The 18,414-nt window shown below is 45.0% G+C and overlaps 1 protein-coding gene across 1 annotated transcript in view; it reads left to right on the top strand.

The window, feature by feature from the left end:
• LOC138582599 (cationic amino acid transporter 2-like) overlaps window positions 1-13,700 on the top strand; it is a 31,679-nt gene extending 17,979 nt beyond the window's left edge. The window contains exons 2-3 of the mRNA XM_069654016.1: window positions 7,875-8,040; window positions 11,219-13,700. Coding sequence (XP_069510117.1) covers window positions 7,875-8,040; window positions 11,219-11,507 — 455 coding nt within the window. The 3' untranslated portion in view covers window positions 11,508-13,700. The remainder of the gene's footprint in view (window positions 1-7,874; window positions 8,041-11,218) is intronic.
• Window positions 13,701-18,414: the final 4,714 nt, after the last annotated feature.

Raw genomic sequence — 18,414 nt, 5'->3', positions numbered from 1 at the left:
GTTACCTGTTTGTTCGCGGGGAATAAGTACAAACAATTGGTAGAAAGAGATGAAGGATCAGTTAGAAGGAAAGACTAGACCTGCATTGTTAGTTGATGGTGATGTTATCAAGGAGCCGCCATCTTGGATTCCACTGAGTATATCGTGGTTGATGTAACTTCCAGTGTCTCCATAGGCTTCTAGGTGTTCTTCTAACACAGGGAAAACTCCATTACCCAATATGGGAACTTCAAAGACTGATTAGAGACGTCACAAGAGACTATTTGCAAATTGGATATTAAAGACTGGTACGCGAGGGACCTTCAGGAGAAGGGAGTCATTCTCCTGACCTAAGTTATTTTTCATAAGTGGTAGGGTCAGTTCGGATAGTTTTTGGACAGCAGACTTATTTTCTTTGGGACACTCACAAGTGACAAAGGAGCACCTAAAAGAGGTAGGGACCACGCATACCGATAGGGAAATGTTAGCCTTGTACCATTACTTTAATAAAATATCATCCATCATGACATTTGAGAGTCAGTGGGCCTCATTCTGAGTAAGGTGGTACTCATGGCACTATTTGCGCCATGACTACCTCCCATACCGGTACCGACTTCGACCTGGTTCAATGGGGACTTACCAGTGTAGTTGGACCTTTGCGGGACCGGTAAGTCCCCATTGAAATAGGCAATCCCCATTCCCACTTGAGCCCCCTTAGGGCACAATGGGAATGGGGAGGGAGCTAATAACGGTACCGCAATCTGCGGTACTGTTATTTGCTCCCTGGTTCCTTTGTGGCTCCTGCTAAGGGCGCCTGGTAAAACCAGGCGCCCATAGTGGGACCTGCTAAGGGACCGCGTAGTAGGGCAGTAAGGGATTACCGGCACCGGTCTCCTTAATGGTGCCCAGTATCCCTTACCGCCCTACTCGGAATAAGGCCCAGAGCCCTTCTTCTGACCTGCCACAACACGTTATTTGTCCAGACCAAGAGGAAAAACAGGTACTTAGGGAGAAATATTCCGGAGACCAGGAGACCCATTCCCACCAAGCGGGAAAAGGAAAAAGAAAGGAAAATCTGAGTGTGCCTGGACTGAACGGCATGAGGACAGTAAACTAAAGGGAAATGATAGATGAGGATATGCAAAGAGGATGATAAATCCCATAGGGTAGAAATGCAGGTCCAGAATTAGCCAAAAGGATTCAATTAAAAGAGTTGGAAATGTCATAACAGGCGGGGAGATCCAGAATCATTCCATGAAGACAAAGAGTCTGTAAAATGTTTGTAGGTTACAACAGGCAGGGAGATTCAGAAGCATCTCCAAGAAGGTAAAAAGCAGTGTTAATAAACCAGCAGGCATCTGTAAGAAGTCGTCTGCATGTTACAACAGACAGGGAAAACCAGAAGAAGCGCAAGGTAAGAACAGCTTGGGGTTCAGGTATCTGTAAAGCAAGGACATTCCAGAAATGCTGATGAAGGCTGGAAACCTAACTGAGACGCACAACAGTTTTGGGACACAGCTACTTATTTCCACAGTTGTCAAGACCACCGTTGTCTGACTTGGCAGTGGCTAACGTGTGCCATGACGTAGTCTCTGGGGTGAACCACGGTTTGAGATGCAATGAGAGCCTCCATGGAAGCAGCAACATAGTCCTGTCTCTTCTCGTCACGGGAGTAGCCATAACAAGACAACACCAGTACACATGATGCCCGAAACCTTTTTGAAAATATATAAAGTGGAATACAGACAGATATTTGAACACAGCACTCACAAACATGGAATTAAAAAAGGGGATTGCGTTAGGATATCCAGATGGAAGTTTTTTTTAGTAAAAGGGCTATGAACAGACATTTAGCGACAAAATCGTTATTGTTGATAATCAGGCTACCCTCTGGGATTTTACAGTTTTTAACTTAAAAGATGAGGAGCTACAAAAAAATAAAGCCAGACCACGATCGTGCATTTCATGTAGAGAAAGAACTGGAGCCAGGGGTCATCAAAAGCAGTGCCTAGTTAGATGGAAGGGATATCCAGAGAAATATAGCAGTTGAGTAGATGCTAAAGAATTAAAGAATCTAAAAAAAGTAACAATCATTGTAATGAATCTGGACTAACAGAGCCGTCATGGAACTAGTGTCCTTTTTATCCAAGTCTCCTGATCAACTTGTTATACATTGTTATTTTAGCCTCATAATGGCACTGCATGTATCTATACCATGTCTCGGGCTGTGACAGCTCACAGGATGTCGAACCATTAGAAGGCATGCACCTGCCGGTAGAGAAGAAGGTGTCATCCAGCTGCGAGTGGTACCCAAGAGCTGTTTACATCATGCTGCAATGTCCACCACCACAACGATCAACCACGGGAAATCTCAACCACAAGGCTCCAACCTCAAGGAACTAACCATAGAAAGATACATGACTTATCAACTGTGAGGCCTAGGAGCATCCTAATGCTGGGTTCTAGCACTTCTGTGGTCTCTAATGTGCATAATTCCCAGCTGTGAGCATTACGCCTCAAGAGAGTTCAAACAGAAATGTGCCACAGGAAAGCCCTATTGCTGCAAGAGTTATGATCAGCTGAAAACCACAGCCCTCAAATGCAGGAAAGTCTCAGTACATGTGAAAGCATTATGGCAATAAACCTATGCTTTCCAATGATGTTAGAGACCTTTAGTTTTTCCCTGTATATTACCTCTAGTGATTAAATATTTGACACTAAAATATACTCTGACTTGACCATCATCATTACTTGACAACATCGTGTTAAACTCGATGTGGGTTGGTGAGAATTCCCCTAATACTGCCTTCCCCGGGGGTCTGCTCTTGGTCCCCTTCTTTTTACATTATATACTTAGAGTTTTCCTATTATTAATTCATACGGTCTATACTGTCAATTCTATGTTGACGACTCCCTATTATTACGTCATGTGGTCTATCCTGTCATTTCTATGTTGACGACTCCCTATTATTACTTCATATGGTCTATCCTTTCATTTCTATGTTGACGACTCCCAAATCATTATTTCTTTTCCTTTTTTACTGATGTTCTTCATTCTACTTTTATTGTTTGGCTTCTCACTCTCCAATCTTGGATGGACTCACATTTTCTACATCTTAACACCTCTACAATGGAGGTTCTCTTCTATCCTGTTACAGCTATTCCTACGCCTAACCCTAACCTTGCTCTCTCCTTCCCTTCTTCTCTACTTTCTCTATGTACTTCTGGGCATAATCGTCAGGCGATTTTTTTATTTGTCTCTTTCCTTTTACTTTCACATTTCCACACGACCCACTCTTGTTGCTTTCAATTATATAACCTTCACAAAACTCACCCTTTTCTCACCTTCCTAGCTACTAAGCTTCTTATTACATCTCCGGTTATCTCTCGACTGGATAATTGTTCAGCACCTCTGGTTGACTTTCCTGCATACCAGCTCACATCGTTACGGTTCATCTTCAATGTGGTTATCCATATTCAATTTCAGCTTTCCCCCCATCTCTCTATTTAAGCTTTTCTTATTTCTGTTTCTTGTCTTTACTTTGAGTCCTGCCTTCTCTCATTTTCTTTACATTGGTTTTAGATGTGTTCCTGGTCTTGCCCTTTCTTACTTGTCATCTCTTATCTCTTTTTACTTTCCTCCTCCTATTTTATGTTCAGTTTCTTTTTGTCATTCGAAAACCTTTGTGTTCTCAAACCCGCTTTCATTCTTTTTCACTATTGGCCCCTAAACATTTGAATTCTCTGCCTTTTTCTATGAGGTCTTTTCCTACACTTACTTTATTTAATTGTCGTGTTAAATCTTACTACTTATCCTCTGTATCTTCATGGATTCCACTATTGAGGGTTTTTCTTCATGTTCCATCAATATTGTACCACTTCTTCATATCTGTACAGCGCTTTGGCCAAAGCACTTTATAAATAAATAAACACAAAAATGTAGTTCCATTCCCCACACTCCTCATTTAGAGCTTGGGCATTTATTGCTTAATCACAGGCACCACTATGGAGCCTGGTCTAGCATCTACAGACCTAGTACCAAAACCACAGACGCAAGAGCATGCTAGCAATATTATTAATATTAATAAAGACTGCTGGTTGCTCTGGCTTTATATCAGGGTACATAGTTGAGGCCCCATGCGATCCTCAAAACCCCATTTCGAATATAGGGTTGATGGACCCTGAATCAGTGCACACTCAAATAATCACAAATGCTAAAAGGTGTCTCTATAAATTCTTCCATGATGTACTCGCCTTTCTTTTAGCAGTGAGAAGGCATAGTTGGTATATGTTCATGACAACTCATAACTTCACTAAGTGAATACCACCTAGACAGGACTCCAAGCAATACTCATTAAATATCTTTCCTGTATGCAGAAGGTCGCAATGCACATAATCTCCAAACTGAACAAAAACAGGTCCCTCTGTGCATGGACTTCCTGTCACAGACAAAAGCATGTTTATAACACTAACATTGCTACTTACTTTTATCAGTAACAAAGCCAGTGCTTAATTTGTAAAACAAATAAGTGTGCTGGCCCCACATTTTCTAGTACTGCTGTGACACTGTGGATGGGCAGTTCCCCACCACTGCTGTCACCACCCATAGCCACTCCCCAGAGTGTCGACATATTTGGGGTTGCACTACAGCTCGCACCGGTGGTTGATGGATGCACTGACTAGCACCACTTCATAATTAATGTGAGTCTGAGACAATAAGTGCTGGGTCCTCCTTTCCCCAGAGTATAGAGATGCCCTAGACACCCCAATTACACCCAAGGAAATGTCCAAGGCTATAGACTCGCTGGCCCCTGGAAAGGCCCCTGGGTCCGACAGACTTCCTGTTGAATTTTATAAAGGTTCCAAGACCCGCCTGGTCCCCCAATTGTCAACCCTTTGGGAGGAGGCCTACGGAACGGGCGTTCTTCCCCCCTCTCTTCGAGAGGCGATAATCACGGTACTACTTAAACCATGCAAACCTTTCACACAGTGTGGCTCATACCACCCCCTCTTTCTTATCAATTGCGATGTCAACATCTACTCTAAGGTGCTGGCTCTGAGACTGGCCCCGTATATGTCATACATTATTCACCTGGACCAGTTGGGTTTCATCCAGGGGAGCTCCACTTCTCTTAATCTGCGCCGTCTATTCAACATACTTTCCCGGGTCAACCCAGGTACACAGGCAGTTGTGGCCACCCTCGATATGCAGAAAGCTTTCAACCATGTTTCCTGGAGTTATCTGTGGCAGGTTCTTGAAAAACTTTGGTCCTCGTTTCAGATCCTGGGTTGAACTCCTGTACTCCTCTCCCGTTGCCAGGGTTCACACCGAAGACCGGTGGTCAGCCCAATTCCCAATAGGCAGAGGCACGGGACAGGGTTGGCTCTTCTTGCTGCTAATTTTTGCCCTAGCCATTGAGCCCTTGGCTGAAAGGATACGCCAACAACATGTGCATAGAGGCATATGATTGTCATGTCCCCCGAGATCATCTCCCTTTACGCGGACGACGCTGTCCTTTTCATCCGCTCACCTGAACACAACCTGGCCCCAGTATTAGAGGACGTCATACGCTTTTGTGAGATATCGGGTCTCCAAGTGAATTGTTCTAAATCTCTATTATTTCCATTGACTGAAGCCACCACCACCTCACCCCCAAACCCTCTGGAATTTGCATGGATTACCTATCTTGGAGTAGTGGTTACACGTCAGCAAAGCTCCTTGCATGAAGCCAACTTTGGGAAGTACCTTACCACTGTTATCTGAAAGTGCACAGGCTGGACTAGATTATGGATCTCTCTGGCTGGTAGGATCGCCATCCTTAAGATGGAGGTACTGCCCCAACTCTTATGCAGATTCCTGAATATCCCCCTACGGCCAGGCCGTGAATTCTTTACAATACTGACCCAAACCATTAATACCTTTTTGTGGCACTCTGGCGCGGTCTGCCTGAAATTCAAAACACTAACCATCCCAATGTCAAAGGGTGGGCTCAGCACCCCAAATTTGAGAGGTACTGGATGGCTGCTCATGCCCACTTTGCATCATACTGGTTCGTACCTACCGATGCCCCTCTCGATGTTAAACTTGAACGCCTTGCCTCTGATGGTCGTGATATCCACTTTTTAGTTCTCCCCGTCCATTGCATCAAATTTGAACCCCTTGACCCTGCTGGGTCCACAGCACTAGCCCTGAGTAAGTTGTGGAAGCTGGCTAACACCCAGCACCCCTTTCATGGTGACCTTCTCCTTTGGAACTTTTTCTCGGAATCTCCCCGTGTAGATACTACAACAACATGTCGGTGGTTAGGTACAGGTCTCGATACTGTCCGAGACGGCTTTAACCAGGGCATCTTCCTTGAAAGGTCTGACTTACCAGAACCCCTGCGCGGCAGGCCCACCCACTGGTTAATTATGCAGGCCTGCGCCGATCTCTCAAGAATAGCTGCCCAGACTTCCCCTCAATCCCTTCAGATGACTTGATATTATCAGAGATTCTGAATACCACGACCTTCAAGGGAAAAGTCTCTAGATTGTACACCATCCTCCAGAGTAGGGCAGCCTCCCCATTCGTCAAACTCAGGGACTTCTGGGTTAAGGATCTCGGTGTCGAAATGACAGACCAATGCTGGGACCGCATGTGTGCCCGTACCCATGAAATCTCATTTAATTCACGATTTAAACTGATCCATTTTAAGGTACTCCATAGATTCCATTATACTCCGATCAGACTACATCGCATGTCGAAAGACCATCCATCCACATGCCCAAGATGCAGATCAGATGATGCAAACTATATCCACATGGTGTGGTCCTGTCCATGCCTCTCCCTGTTCTGGGAGGAGGTATGCACTACCGTATCTGAAGTATTGGATTGCACTATTACCCCTTCCTCATTGACATGCCTTTTTCACAAGCTTCCCCGGCTTGGGTGAGACTCCAGGAAATTAGCTCGTCTATGTCTTCTGCTAGCGGCTCACTGTATCCTGCTGCTATGGCTTAGCCCTGGGGCCCCCACAGACACTAGGTGGCTCTGGGTGTCACCTGGGCCTCTGACACCGAGGAGTGCTGGGCACACTTACAACCAACAGTGGCTAGATGCAGGAATATCTGGGCCCCATTCCGCTCTTATATTTCTTCCTTGTCCGCTAACACCGAAGATGATGCCGGTGACCGGATCTCTCCAGTACCCGACTCCGTTTAGCCCATGTGCTTTGTTTGTCACTATGTTACCTGTATCTCTGACTACTGTACCCCCAATTGGTGTTTTACTGTTCTGTATAATTTCCCTCCAGAATATGTACATGGAATGTATACTCACAGACTACCTGTATACTGCTGGTTTCTGCCTGTTTCACTGTCAAGCTCAATAAATAAAGTTTAAAAAAAAAGAAAATAAGTGCTAGGGTTGAGCACTGGCAAACACTCCCACAATTTAAGCACTGAACAAAGCCCCTCTTCATGTCGCGCACACATTGCTGTAGCATCAGAGGAGGGTTGTCCTTTAGAGCCTGAGGTTGCAAGCTTCGGAATGCTTTTAAGCTTAAACACAAACTCAAAGTTATCATCCTCACATTCTGACAAAATATCATATTCTAATTCTTTAAGTTTGAGTCCTTTGACACCCAGCAATCGAGTATCAACACCTAGAGGCAGTTAGCTCCACAGAGTGGATTAAATAAAGGACTCCAGTCACTCACTGTCTTACTAAGAGAATAGGAAAATGATGATCTCTTCAGAAACTAGAATAATCTACCACAGCAGTCCACAGCGTGTAGGGAATAATCTCTTCAAGAGCTTACATGTCGTGTGCTGCATGCAATGGCGGGGCACACAGTACCTGTGGTAAGTTGTCATACTATGATGGGGTTGCCAATTATTTTCTTACTCTATTCTAGGGCTCCTCTCTTTTGGGGTCAAAGAGTCCACAATGGTGAACAAGGTGTTCACAGCTGTGAATGTGCTCGTCCTGATGTTTGTCATCATCAGCGGCTTCATCAAGGGCAACCTCAGAAACTGGATGCTTAGTGAAGAGGATCTGAGAGTGGATGCCAGCGGGTGGAGGTAAGGTGAAGAGGATCTCATAATGGATGCCAGTCGGGCGGGGTGGGGGGCAAAGATGATATGAGGACAGATGACAGCTGGGGGAGGTAATTTTAAGATGTTCTGAGGGTGAATGCATTCTGAGGGAAGGTAAGGTGACGAGGATCTAAGAGTAGATGCCAGTGGGGGAGGTAAAGGGAAGAGGCTCTGAGGGTGGTTGCCAAAATATGGAGGTATGGTGAAGAGGTTCTGAGGGCAGATGCCAGCTAGGGGAGGCAAGTTGAGGATCTGAGGGCGGTGCATTCTGGGGTAAGGTATGGTGTAGAGAATCTAAGAGCATATGCCAACAGGGGTAGGTAAAGGGAAAAGGCTCTGGGGTGGATGCAAAAAGATGGAGGTAAGGTGAAGAGATTCTGAGGGCAGATGACAATGGAGGGAGGTAAGTTGGGATCACAGTTTGTGTGTTGAAGTTGCTTGGCCTTTGAACATCATCACTGAAAGACACTCAACTGTGCACATTTATCTAGAATACGGGCAGTACCTAATTATTGTGAGTACATTGGGTAAGATAGAGGGAATTGCTCTCCAAATCAGCTGGAGTTGCTGGTCCATCCGTTACACATTTCTTAGACAGGTAACTCTGATGCTCCTCAGGTACAAAGAGACTACTGTTTTTAACTTGTGTTGCATTCCCCACCTGGTGGCAGCAGTGAGATGCTCAGCTAGCTGTACACAGATCAGTCAACCTGGATTGATGAAGGATACATAAAGTGTATGTTTAGGTTTTACGAAAATAGAAGTGAAAACAGTAACCAGGTTGCAGCAAAAACAGTCTTGCTTTTCCTCAGGATCAGCCCATTTGCAGCATCCTTATTAGTAGCCACGGCCACTGCAGTACCAGACAAATACACTGTATATGGCATAGGAATTTCTAACTCATGAGAGATTGTATTCCTTTGGTTAATAATAGACACTGGGTACTGTCTATTAACAATTAGCACCCAGCGAGGGAGAATCCAGTTGTATCAAACAATCTGATTGGCCCTCGCCAGGTCATTACCCGGTCGACAAAGACTCACTTTCTGTGGGTCTGAGCTCTGCGTCCCACGGAGATCCTTTCCTTTCTTTGTCAAGCCACCATGGAAAGGGAGAAGGGACTATGTGCAGTCCCTTCTCCCGTTACATGGCAGGCATTTTTTTTTAACCTTTTTTTTACCTATCTTCCCCCTGATCCCTGGTGGCCATTTCTTTTGCTTTTATTTCTCGAGTTGAATGTGCCAGGGTACTAATAGCATTACAACACGAGTAGGGGGGGCATTACCAGTCGAGAAATGCCCCCAGGTCAACGTTAAAGCCCTCACTTTGCTCAGGTTTATAACTCGCACCACAGGGACATTACCCATCTGGTAATGCCCCCCTCCTTGGGTTCTATTGCTTTAGCAGGTTACTTGGGAGATGATTTCTACTGAAACAAGAGACATGCTTGTATAACCATCGGACTCTTGAGCTGCCTGCAATACCATTGTGCCACCATCAATTTTGTGCTGAGCTTATTAACTCAACCTGAATGAGATTTAATCTACCCTAAAGCATCAGTTAATTTATATGCTACCTATTAATTGACAACTTGCTTGTGATGTGTTAATTCTTGCAATAAAATACAACGCGTTGTCACAGATGGCCTCAAGAACACACCGGATCTTGAACACACTTCAAGAGTTTTTATTATTGTTCTAGTAAAGTGTGTCACCCAGGGCCATCCCTCTCTCTCTTATTTAGAGACAGGCAACTCTCCCTAATCCAAGCATCCTTCACTGCCTGGGATGGCCACTAAAGATAGGTAACCCCTACTATGTATAAAGGGCCTGACTCCAGATAATGGCCTTAAGCTGAACGCCTTCTCTATCTGAACATCCCCAGGGAACAATCTAGAGGGGCCCTATTGTAAGATTCCCCAAAGTTTTCATGCTTTCCAGAAACTCAGGAACCCTGTTGATCTTACCCTCCCATGCTCTACTGTTCCTCTCCCTATGTTTTCTGTCACTCCCCCTTTCCCACTACTTTTTAATTAGGAGGCTAGATTAAAGGACACTTTAATTGGCACACGTTAGAGGCAATTCCTAAGAACCATGGCTCACGTTTCAGGCCTTTGCGTGTTAGTCAATTGCTCGTCACTGGCAGCAGGATATTGGGCCTCATTTCGGGTTTGCTGGTAAGCCTCCTGTACTACTGGCGAGTTACCAGCAAACCCGCCTTACCATTACCAGTGCCTGATATACCAGTGTTACCGGGATATTATGGGTGCCAGCAACGGCAGTAAATTGCCTGTAGAAGTCCATGTAATGGGATTGCTGCAATCAATCACCGGCAGTGATAGTACCGGTGTTAGTGATTGGGGCAATTCTTTGCCGGTAGGGGCCTGAAATCCCAGCAGGTCAGGCCTGTCGGTAGTTCACTGCCCATACTGGCAAAACCAGAGGGTGGGAGTTTGGTAAAAATGCCAGATTCCATATTACTGGATGTTTTCCCCACATTTTTACTGGACCGGCACAATCCTAATGAGGCCATTGTCTTTGGTGCAAGGCAAATGAATAGTATGGTCCAAGCCAAAGGGATGTTCCAGAGGAAATGCTCCCACCATGTATGGAAAGGTATGAGTTGACTGCTGGAAGGATCGGCCGCCAGTACTCAATTTGAAATTAGACCAATATCACTTTGTAGTAAAAGGCACAAATTAAGAAAAAGATTCTACTGAACACACTATTGTCATGACCCCTAATCTTAAACATATCAATGGTGTTAAAGGCAGGCTGGGACTAGAAAGATTATCTGACAGGCCAGTGCTTCTTTAGGCCCGGTAGGTCTGGGCAGTCAGTCATATCAGGGCTGCAGCAGATTTGAGATAACAACGCCCGTTTCAGGATTTGTGGATAATTTGACCAGTTCAAGAGTTCTTTGGGATTAAAGATAACAATTCCAGGCATATTTGACAGGTGTCTCTTCATCAGACAGCCAGTTCGAGTAACAATCAGTTTTCGGGAGAGTGAGACAAAATGTATTACGCATTTTGGTGATATTGACATTAAACTACATTATATAAGGACATTGCTCGCCCATTAAAGATGTTCTATCTGCATCAACGTTGGAGGTATTTAGAATGTCATTCTTTTGACCCAATTGTGTCCCTACCACTTCTCAGTAACCGATCTTTGGCTGCCAATGAGACGCTGCACTTTGGAGTTGGAGGGTTTATGCCGTACGGCTTCACTGGGACATTGGCCGGGGCTGCTACCTGCTTCTACGCATTTGTCGGCTTTGACTGCATTGCAACAACAGGTGAGGGGGGATTGCGTTTAGAGGGGCACACAGAAAACCTAACTGTTACTAGCAAGTCTATGGATGAGAATTTGAACTGCACAAGTCACACTATGGAATCCCCTGAAACAGCAAATGTTCACATTGTTTTATGCAGAAAACACTGTGCCTAAATGACCCAACAGGGACTGCATGTTCATCTAAGCCAAAGGTTAAGTGACAGAAGGAGTGGTGTCGAGATGTTGAGGTTATCAGAGCCATAACCTAATAAAATCAATGCAGAATTTGTTTTGTATTTTGGGTTTTGTTCAGCACACACCTAGCTATACAGTAACAGAGCAGAGTAGATGTTAGAATCCCAGAGAGAGATAAGCTGGAGAAGCAATACTTGTGTTCCATGAGGACGGCTTTGAGAGAACAATTCAGTATCATGGTAGGGTGTTGTTGTGGCCATGAAAGGACATGTTGTCATCACTGGTGATTGAGGTATTCGTTGATGACAAGTCCGCAGTTCATTTAGGAATTCTATGGTTGTTGGACAGGTCTGTTGTGTTGTGGGGTATTGTTCCAGATACTAGAGGCACAATTGTGGAATCTGGTTTTCAGTTTAAAGTCTGGCTATGGCATGCTGTCTTGTCCTCTTGACATGTTAACCTTCCTGGATACATATGGTCGCGATTTCTATGTTACGATATATGAATACAGTGATGTTGGCCAGTGTGTGTTGAGGGACGGGGATTCCGGTATAGGTCTTTCAGAGTTTGTCTTGATATGGTTATTTTACCCTTTTCCTTTTTATTAGCCATGTGTCTACATGTAGTATGTTTTTAGGAGTGGGATGGTTGGATATAGAATGATGTGACACAGTCTAGGTCTAAAAAATTTCAGACAGCCATTCATTGACTTGGGATTGTGTTGTTTGTTTGTGATCAAGATGTACTGCAGTCTGGTGGAAATTAGTTTTAGGTATGTACTTCACTTTCAGACCCTAAAAACTGAAAGGCATCTCATGAGTTGATATGTGTGTTTCATTGTGAAGACATTTAGGTTTTGCTGGGAGTCAGCTACATGCTGCTAGATCTTGATATGCACTTTGGAGAGCTGTCCCCCCTAGGGTTCCATGCAGAGGTTTTAGATCCCTGTGTAAAAGGTGGATCCTTGTCGGACTCTGCAAGTTCCTGGGAGGTATTCAGATTCAGACAGCCATATGAGAAGATGGTGGCAGTTAGAGAAGCATGCAGTAAACAGTATTAGAACATTGTCGTTGAATCCTATGTGCAGTGGAAGGGTGTTAAGTCATCTGTTGTTTTCAGTGGTGTTGAAGGTCACTGAAAGAACCACAAGGAAGTGTCACAATCATAGCTGGTGACTCAACGCCCCATCATAAGCAAAGGAAGTACCAGCATTATTAAAATAGATTACTAGAAGAACTAGGGGAAGATTGAATGAAGCTGTAATATAGTCCTGGAGTAAGGCTTACTTTCTACAAATGCGGGTCAGTATTTCCTGCAATTGTAAATCCATAGGGGATCAGTTTAACTGGGTTTTCTTTCCATTCTTGAGGTACTGTTTAGCCACATCTGCAACACCAGCTTTTAGCTTCACTCAATCGTCTACACTGTTTGATGCAATTAGTTGGTTAGAATATTGCCTCACGAAGTAACCTCTGCTAATAATTTAGGTAATTCCTTTGCTTATGATGGGTTGTTGAGTGGGGTAACCACCACATACATTCTAAATTTATTGAGCAATTTAGTCAGAGATCAAGGTTATCTTTACAGGTACATTAGATCTTTTCACATATACAGGGTGCATCATTTCTAATGGACATAGTGGTGGTCCTGCTGAAGTGTTGGGTTACATCTCACAGTGTTGTAATGCATGAAAACACTCTTTCAATTTACAATGCTGTGTAGATTTTTGGATATTATTTTTCCGATATTAGATTTCTTCTACATACTGTTAATTTAGAGACGATTGTGTAGTTAACATTCAATGTCATACAAGTTTACCCAGGATGACTGTTCAGATATTAGCAATAGGGACAGAAACATACAGGGTTGATTACCAAATACAGGCCTTGAATGTGCTGTATTTTACAAAATCAAACCATATATTATGATATGCAAGTGTTTTTTTTCTTTAAATTAATTGATATGTGCTTAAAATGTGTATTTATGATTTGATATTCGTTTTGAATTATTTATTGTTGGTCTCATTCTAAAAGGTTCATGTATTTGTTACCTATGTCTTTGTATATATGTTGTTCAGTTCCACAAATTCAGCCCCTCCGTGGAGGTGATTTTTGATGCACTAGCCATATGGAGTTACTTGCCTGTGGCAATATTTTAAGTGGTGTAAATCATGATAATTGTAAAAAATAAATTTGGTTATAGCAATTTGATCAAATATTTGTGCTATATTGTAGGAGAAACTTGGAGAATAACAGACTCTGACACATGGTCCAACCTTTCGTGTTTATTGGATCCATTGCACTCAGTAGGAGGGAGACTTTTCAAACTCCACAAATATTTGGTTAATTCCAGTGTTGTACCATAACTCCTTATCACCTACTATCATGGCAGCGCCTGGCAAATCCATACTCCATGCCCACATACAAATCCAAACATTTGGCATGACCAAAATTGGTTTTTATTTTGCACTTGCACATTTGAGAAACAATCAAGAAAAAAGGAAAAGAAAGGAAGAGACAGGCAACTAAAAGAGTGAAGTGGAAAACCCCCCAAAATGAAGCCATCAACAGGAATCGCATGTATTGTGTATAAATATGGCAAGTGTGACAAGCTCATACTGGAGCTGCAAGGTGATCAGGTTTGGGATATCCTGGTGTGAAATCCCTCCTTTGCAGGGCTGGCTTGGGAAAAAGTTAATGGGTATCCCTCAGGCTTCAACCCGCTCCCTCGTTTGTTATGGTGCTCTTGAGACACTGTGATATTCTAAATGGACTATACAATGTAATGTATAGATAGGAAAACAGACTTTATGGGACCCACAGAACCCGCTCAAGAGCACATAGTCCACAGACCCATGAGAGGTCCATGACATTTATGGAGTTTGAATTGAGAAATGTAAAAACATTGTGAAGAAGAGGGCCCATCAGTTAGGCCATCGTGGTGTCAGTGAGCAGAACGGGGATGCTGCCTGATTCCAAGATATCGAAATACTTCTTTCTGGGATTGGTGCACGGAGCCACAAAAAGGCCTGTGGCAAGAGTAATTTCACTTAAGAAATGTGTAGTCAGCACAACCTCTAACCAATCAGAAATTCTGCTCTAAACGTATGCACAGCTGCAGTGGCTCTACCACTTACCTGAATACGAAGAGTATAAAAGCAGGACTCACAGAGAGGGAGGTGTGTGTGATAGATAGGGGACAGCTGGGTATAGCCGGTAAGGCAATGATATGGCAAATAACATTTGTGAAAGATACTCATTAAAGGATGCATATACATGTTAAATAACAAGGGGGGCAAAGGTGACCCTCGAGTCACTCCACAGGTCACCAGGGTGGAATTAGACAAAAAGGTACCAAGTTTGACCATTTGGGACTTAGCTACGGGGCAGCTGCTAAACCATGATAGAGTCTTATTAGGCATCCCAATAACATTTTTTTAAGTGAGGAAGAAGAACAGTGTGGTCGACAGTGATGAAAGCTGCCGATAGATATAAAATAATGAGCAAAAAAAGTGGTCAACTTCAGCATATACTAGGACGCCATCGCATATGAAACAAGCACAGATTCAGTGCCTGTCATGGGTACTAGCCTGGGGCCCCTCTCCTTACTAGCACAAACACATGGGGGTAGGTGGAGAGAACAAACAGGGGCCATATGGGTAAAGGCCTGGCATGCAAAACATTCATTCAGACAGCTAGAGTCCACTTCACTCTCATAGACCTTGTTTCTGGCATTGTCTTTTATTTCTAATTACTTCCCGCAACTGTAACATGGGCGCCAGTGAGACATCCAGGAACTGTGTTGCATGTTCTAGTGTCTGGGTGTGGCTGCCTTTATAAGCCACGCCCAGAGACTAGCCTGTGCTTCGTGTGCTCTCTGTAGCCTTAGGCACACGCTCACCGCAGCCCGGACTTCCATCTGAAACTTCTTCGGATTTCTTCACCTTTCTCTGCGATCAGGAGTGAGCTCTTCTCCTCGCTTCGTCGCACCAACGCTCCGACCTGCAAAAGAAAAAAACAAAAGACAGAAAAGCAGTAAGTGTTTGTGCAACCTGTTTTCCCTCGTCTCCCGCGCGACTAAGCTGCAGCCATAACTTACTCACCCTCGGTGTACGAGTTGAGTGGGATATGATTCCACTGTGGCTGCGTCCAGTCTGCTGCTCTGCTCCTGAAAATTCGTGTGAAGACAAAAGGACACTTGTTAACAGCACAACTTATCCACAGCTCGACGCTCACCTATCAGCACACCCGCTCTCAGCTAGCCCTTATCCCACAACCAGTGAATTAACTGGCCTCCATAGACTCACTCGTACTACGGCTGATCTCAAGCCCACCATTGAACTTAACTGCAGCTCACATTTGAATTTACCTGCAGCCCACAATTGAACTTACCTGCTTCAGCAGCTATGCGGTCTTCAGGAACCAAGTGTACAAACTGAACTTATCAGTGCAGACAACTCCCAGTGCAGCAACTGGGCTAAGTCTGGGAATAGTGAAACTCACCATAGTCAGCAACCTACTAGCAGACTGGAGGTCAGCCGCCAATCACCAACCAGGACCTAGTGAAGCAACTAGCCCCTGGGCCCCGGACTACAGTGCCCCTGCATTTGCAGGATGGAGAGTGCACCAAATGAAACCAAAAGGTGAGCCACGCCTGTATCAAAGAACACTCTTGGGTCACAGGGGTGGAGGGAGGATTGGAGAAGCTTTCCCCAAAACAACTCCTAATCACTCTTTCTCTTGGCAGGTCAGCTTTCCAGACCAGGGCAGTGAGAGAATGGGACCAGAGGGATCCATTGCTCCCGCAGAGACCCAGGTGAGCGTGACAGAACACAAAGCACATCGTAAACCACTCTGCCTGAGCAATGGAGACTTTCGGAAGTTGATCAGCTGTCCCAGCTTCTGGGGGAACTGCAGACGGAAGTGCATGCAGCCCGCGCCGAGACAAATGTCTTGAGACGTGAGCTGGTGGTAAATAGAGACAAGACCGATGAATAGCCCGATAGCTACTGCAAACCCATGCAGGACAGGCCCCACTGCCAGGGGGAGCTACATCAGTCCCAATGCCACAGTCCCAACCAGTAGCTCCCATACAGGTAGTAATCCCAGGTAACATTCCACTAGGACCTTCTGAGAGGTTCCTGGGAGACCCAAACAAGTTTGGGACCTTCATGAATCAATGTCGCTTACATTTCTTGTGCAAACCTGGACTATTTCCTACAGACCAGTCTAAGGTGGCCTCTGTGCTATCGTACTTAGGGGGTCCTGCAGCAGATTGGTTGGTCCCATTAGTAAACAGGGATGACCCATTGCTTCGCAATTATGCTGGTTTCCAGCATGAGTTACAAAAGCTCACAAGGACAGGCCTTGGACGATGAGCTGTTATCCCTTCGACAGGGTAGTCAAGATCTCCTGGCATATGTGGCCACGTTTATTCGTCTGGTGGCCGAGGCAAGTTGGCCCCAAGAAAAGGGAACCACCTTATTCTACATGGGTCTCCGAGGAGAGCTAAAGGACGTACTGGCACAAGTAGTGAACCCTCCAGATGACTGTGCGGAATACATCGATTTTGCACTCCAGCTCGATCATCGGTTGCAGAACCGGAAGACTGACCACGCCCGCTTGGAGGGCAGAACGTTCTATGTGCGGCCCAAGGAGACACCTGCCCGCCAACCTGCAGAAGCGCATCCTGAGCCCATGCAATTAGGCATAGTACGAGGTCCACTCACTAAGGCAGAGCGGGACAGGAGATGGCAAGAACAGTTATTCCTGTACTGTGATCAACCTGGTCATTTTCTTTGCAATTGTCCAGCCAAACCCCCTCGGACGACAGTAGGGGATATGGATGGGAGTAAGGGAACGGACGAGATGGAAAACTCCAACGCCCGGCAGACATAGAGGCCGGTTTGTCGAGCGCGGAGAAGACACCCCTGACCTCCCACTTTGCTATTCTGGTTATCACTGTAAATCCATAACATCCGTCCAAGATGCATGCACTCAAAGCTGTTGTGGACAGCGGGGCCTTCAGTAACTACATGGACTTGGAAACTGCTGCTCGGATAGGTTTACTAGTTTGCCCAAAGGCAACATCAGACAATGTAACCATGGTAGACGGTTCCCAACTACTTTCCGGCCCCGTAACTCACTACACGGCTGAGGTCATGCTGCTCTGCAAAGACGGTCATACGGAGGGAATCTCATTCAATCTCATTGCAGCCCCTCAGTTTCAGATGATTCTCGGCATGCCCTGGCTGGAGGCACATAACCCACGTACTAGAACACTAACCGTCCTGAGGCAATGCAATTGCTGTTACGATAAGAATCGTACATCTGTACACCCGTTGCTCGCATCTCTGAAGTCGATGCCTGTGCTAGGAATAACAGGAGTTCTACCTGCTGAATAACAGGAATAGCAAGATGTATTTGCTAATGAATAAGCTAATACACTTCCTCCTCATCATCTTTGCAACTGTCAAATTGCCTTACTTCCTGGGGCGCGAGTACCATGCAGCCGAATCTACGCCTTGATGGGAAGAAAGAATTACCTAGACCAATATCTAGCAAATGGCTTCATCCGCCCCTCAAAGTCACCTGCAGCCTCTCTGCTCTTCTTTGTTCCCAAGAAAGAGGGAGATCTCCCAACATGTATTGATTATCGAGCATTAAACCAGGTAACCGTAAAAAAATCGATACCGACTACCGTTTATTCCGGTTTTGCTAGACCAAGTTCGACAAGCACAAGTCTTCACAAAATTAGACCTCCGAGGAGCCTATCACCTGGTGCATGTAAAGGAGGGCGATGAATGGAAGACCACATTTTGCACCCGGTATGGCTTGTACGAGTATCAGATGATGGCGTTCGGGCTCTGTAATGCCCCGGTGGCATT

Source organism: Ambystoma mexicanum, chromosome 3q (assembly GCF_040938575.1).
Source record: "Ambystoma mexicanum isolate Mex_15411 chromosome 3q, UKY_AmexF1_1, whole genome shotgun sequence".
In the NCBI taxonomy this organism is placed as follows: Eukaryota; Metazoa; Chordata; class Amphibia; order Caudata; family Ambystomatidae; genus Ambystoma; species Ambystoma mexicanum.
Note: the sequence above shows the minus strand (reverse complement) of the source record. Positions and strands in the feature narration are given on the sequence as shown.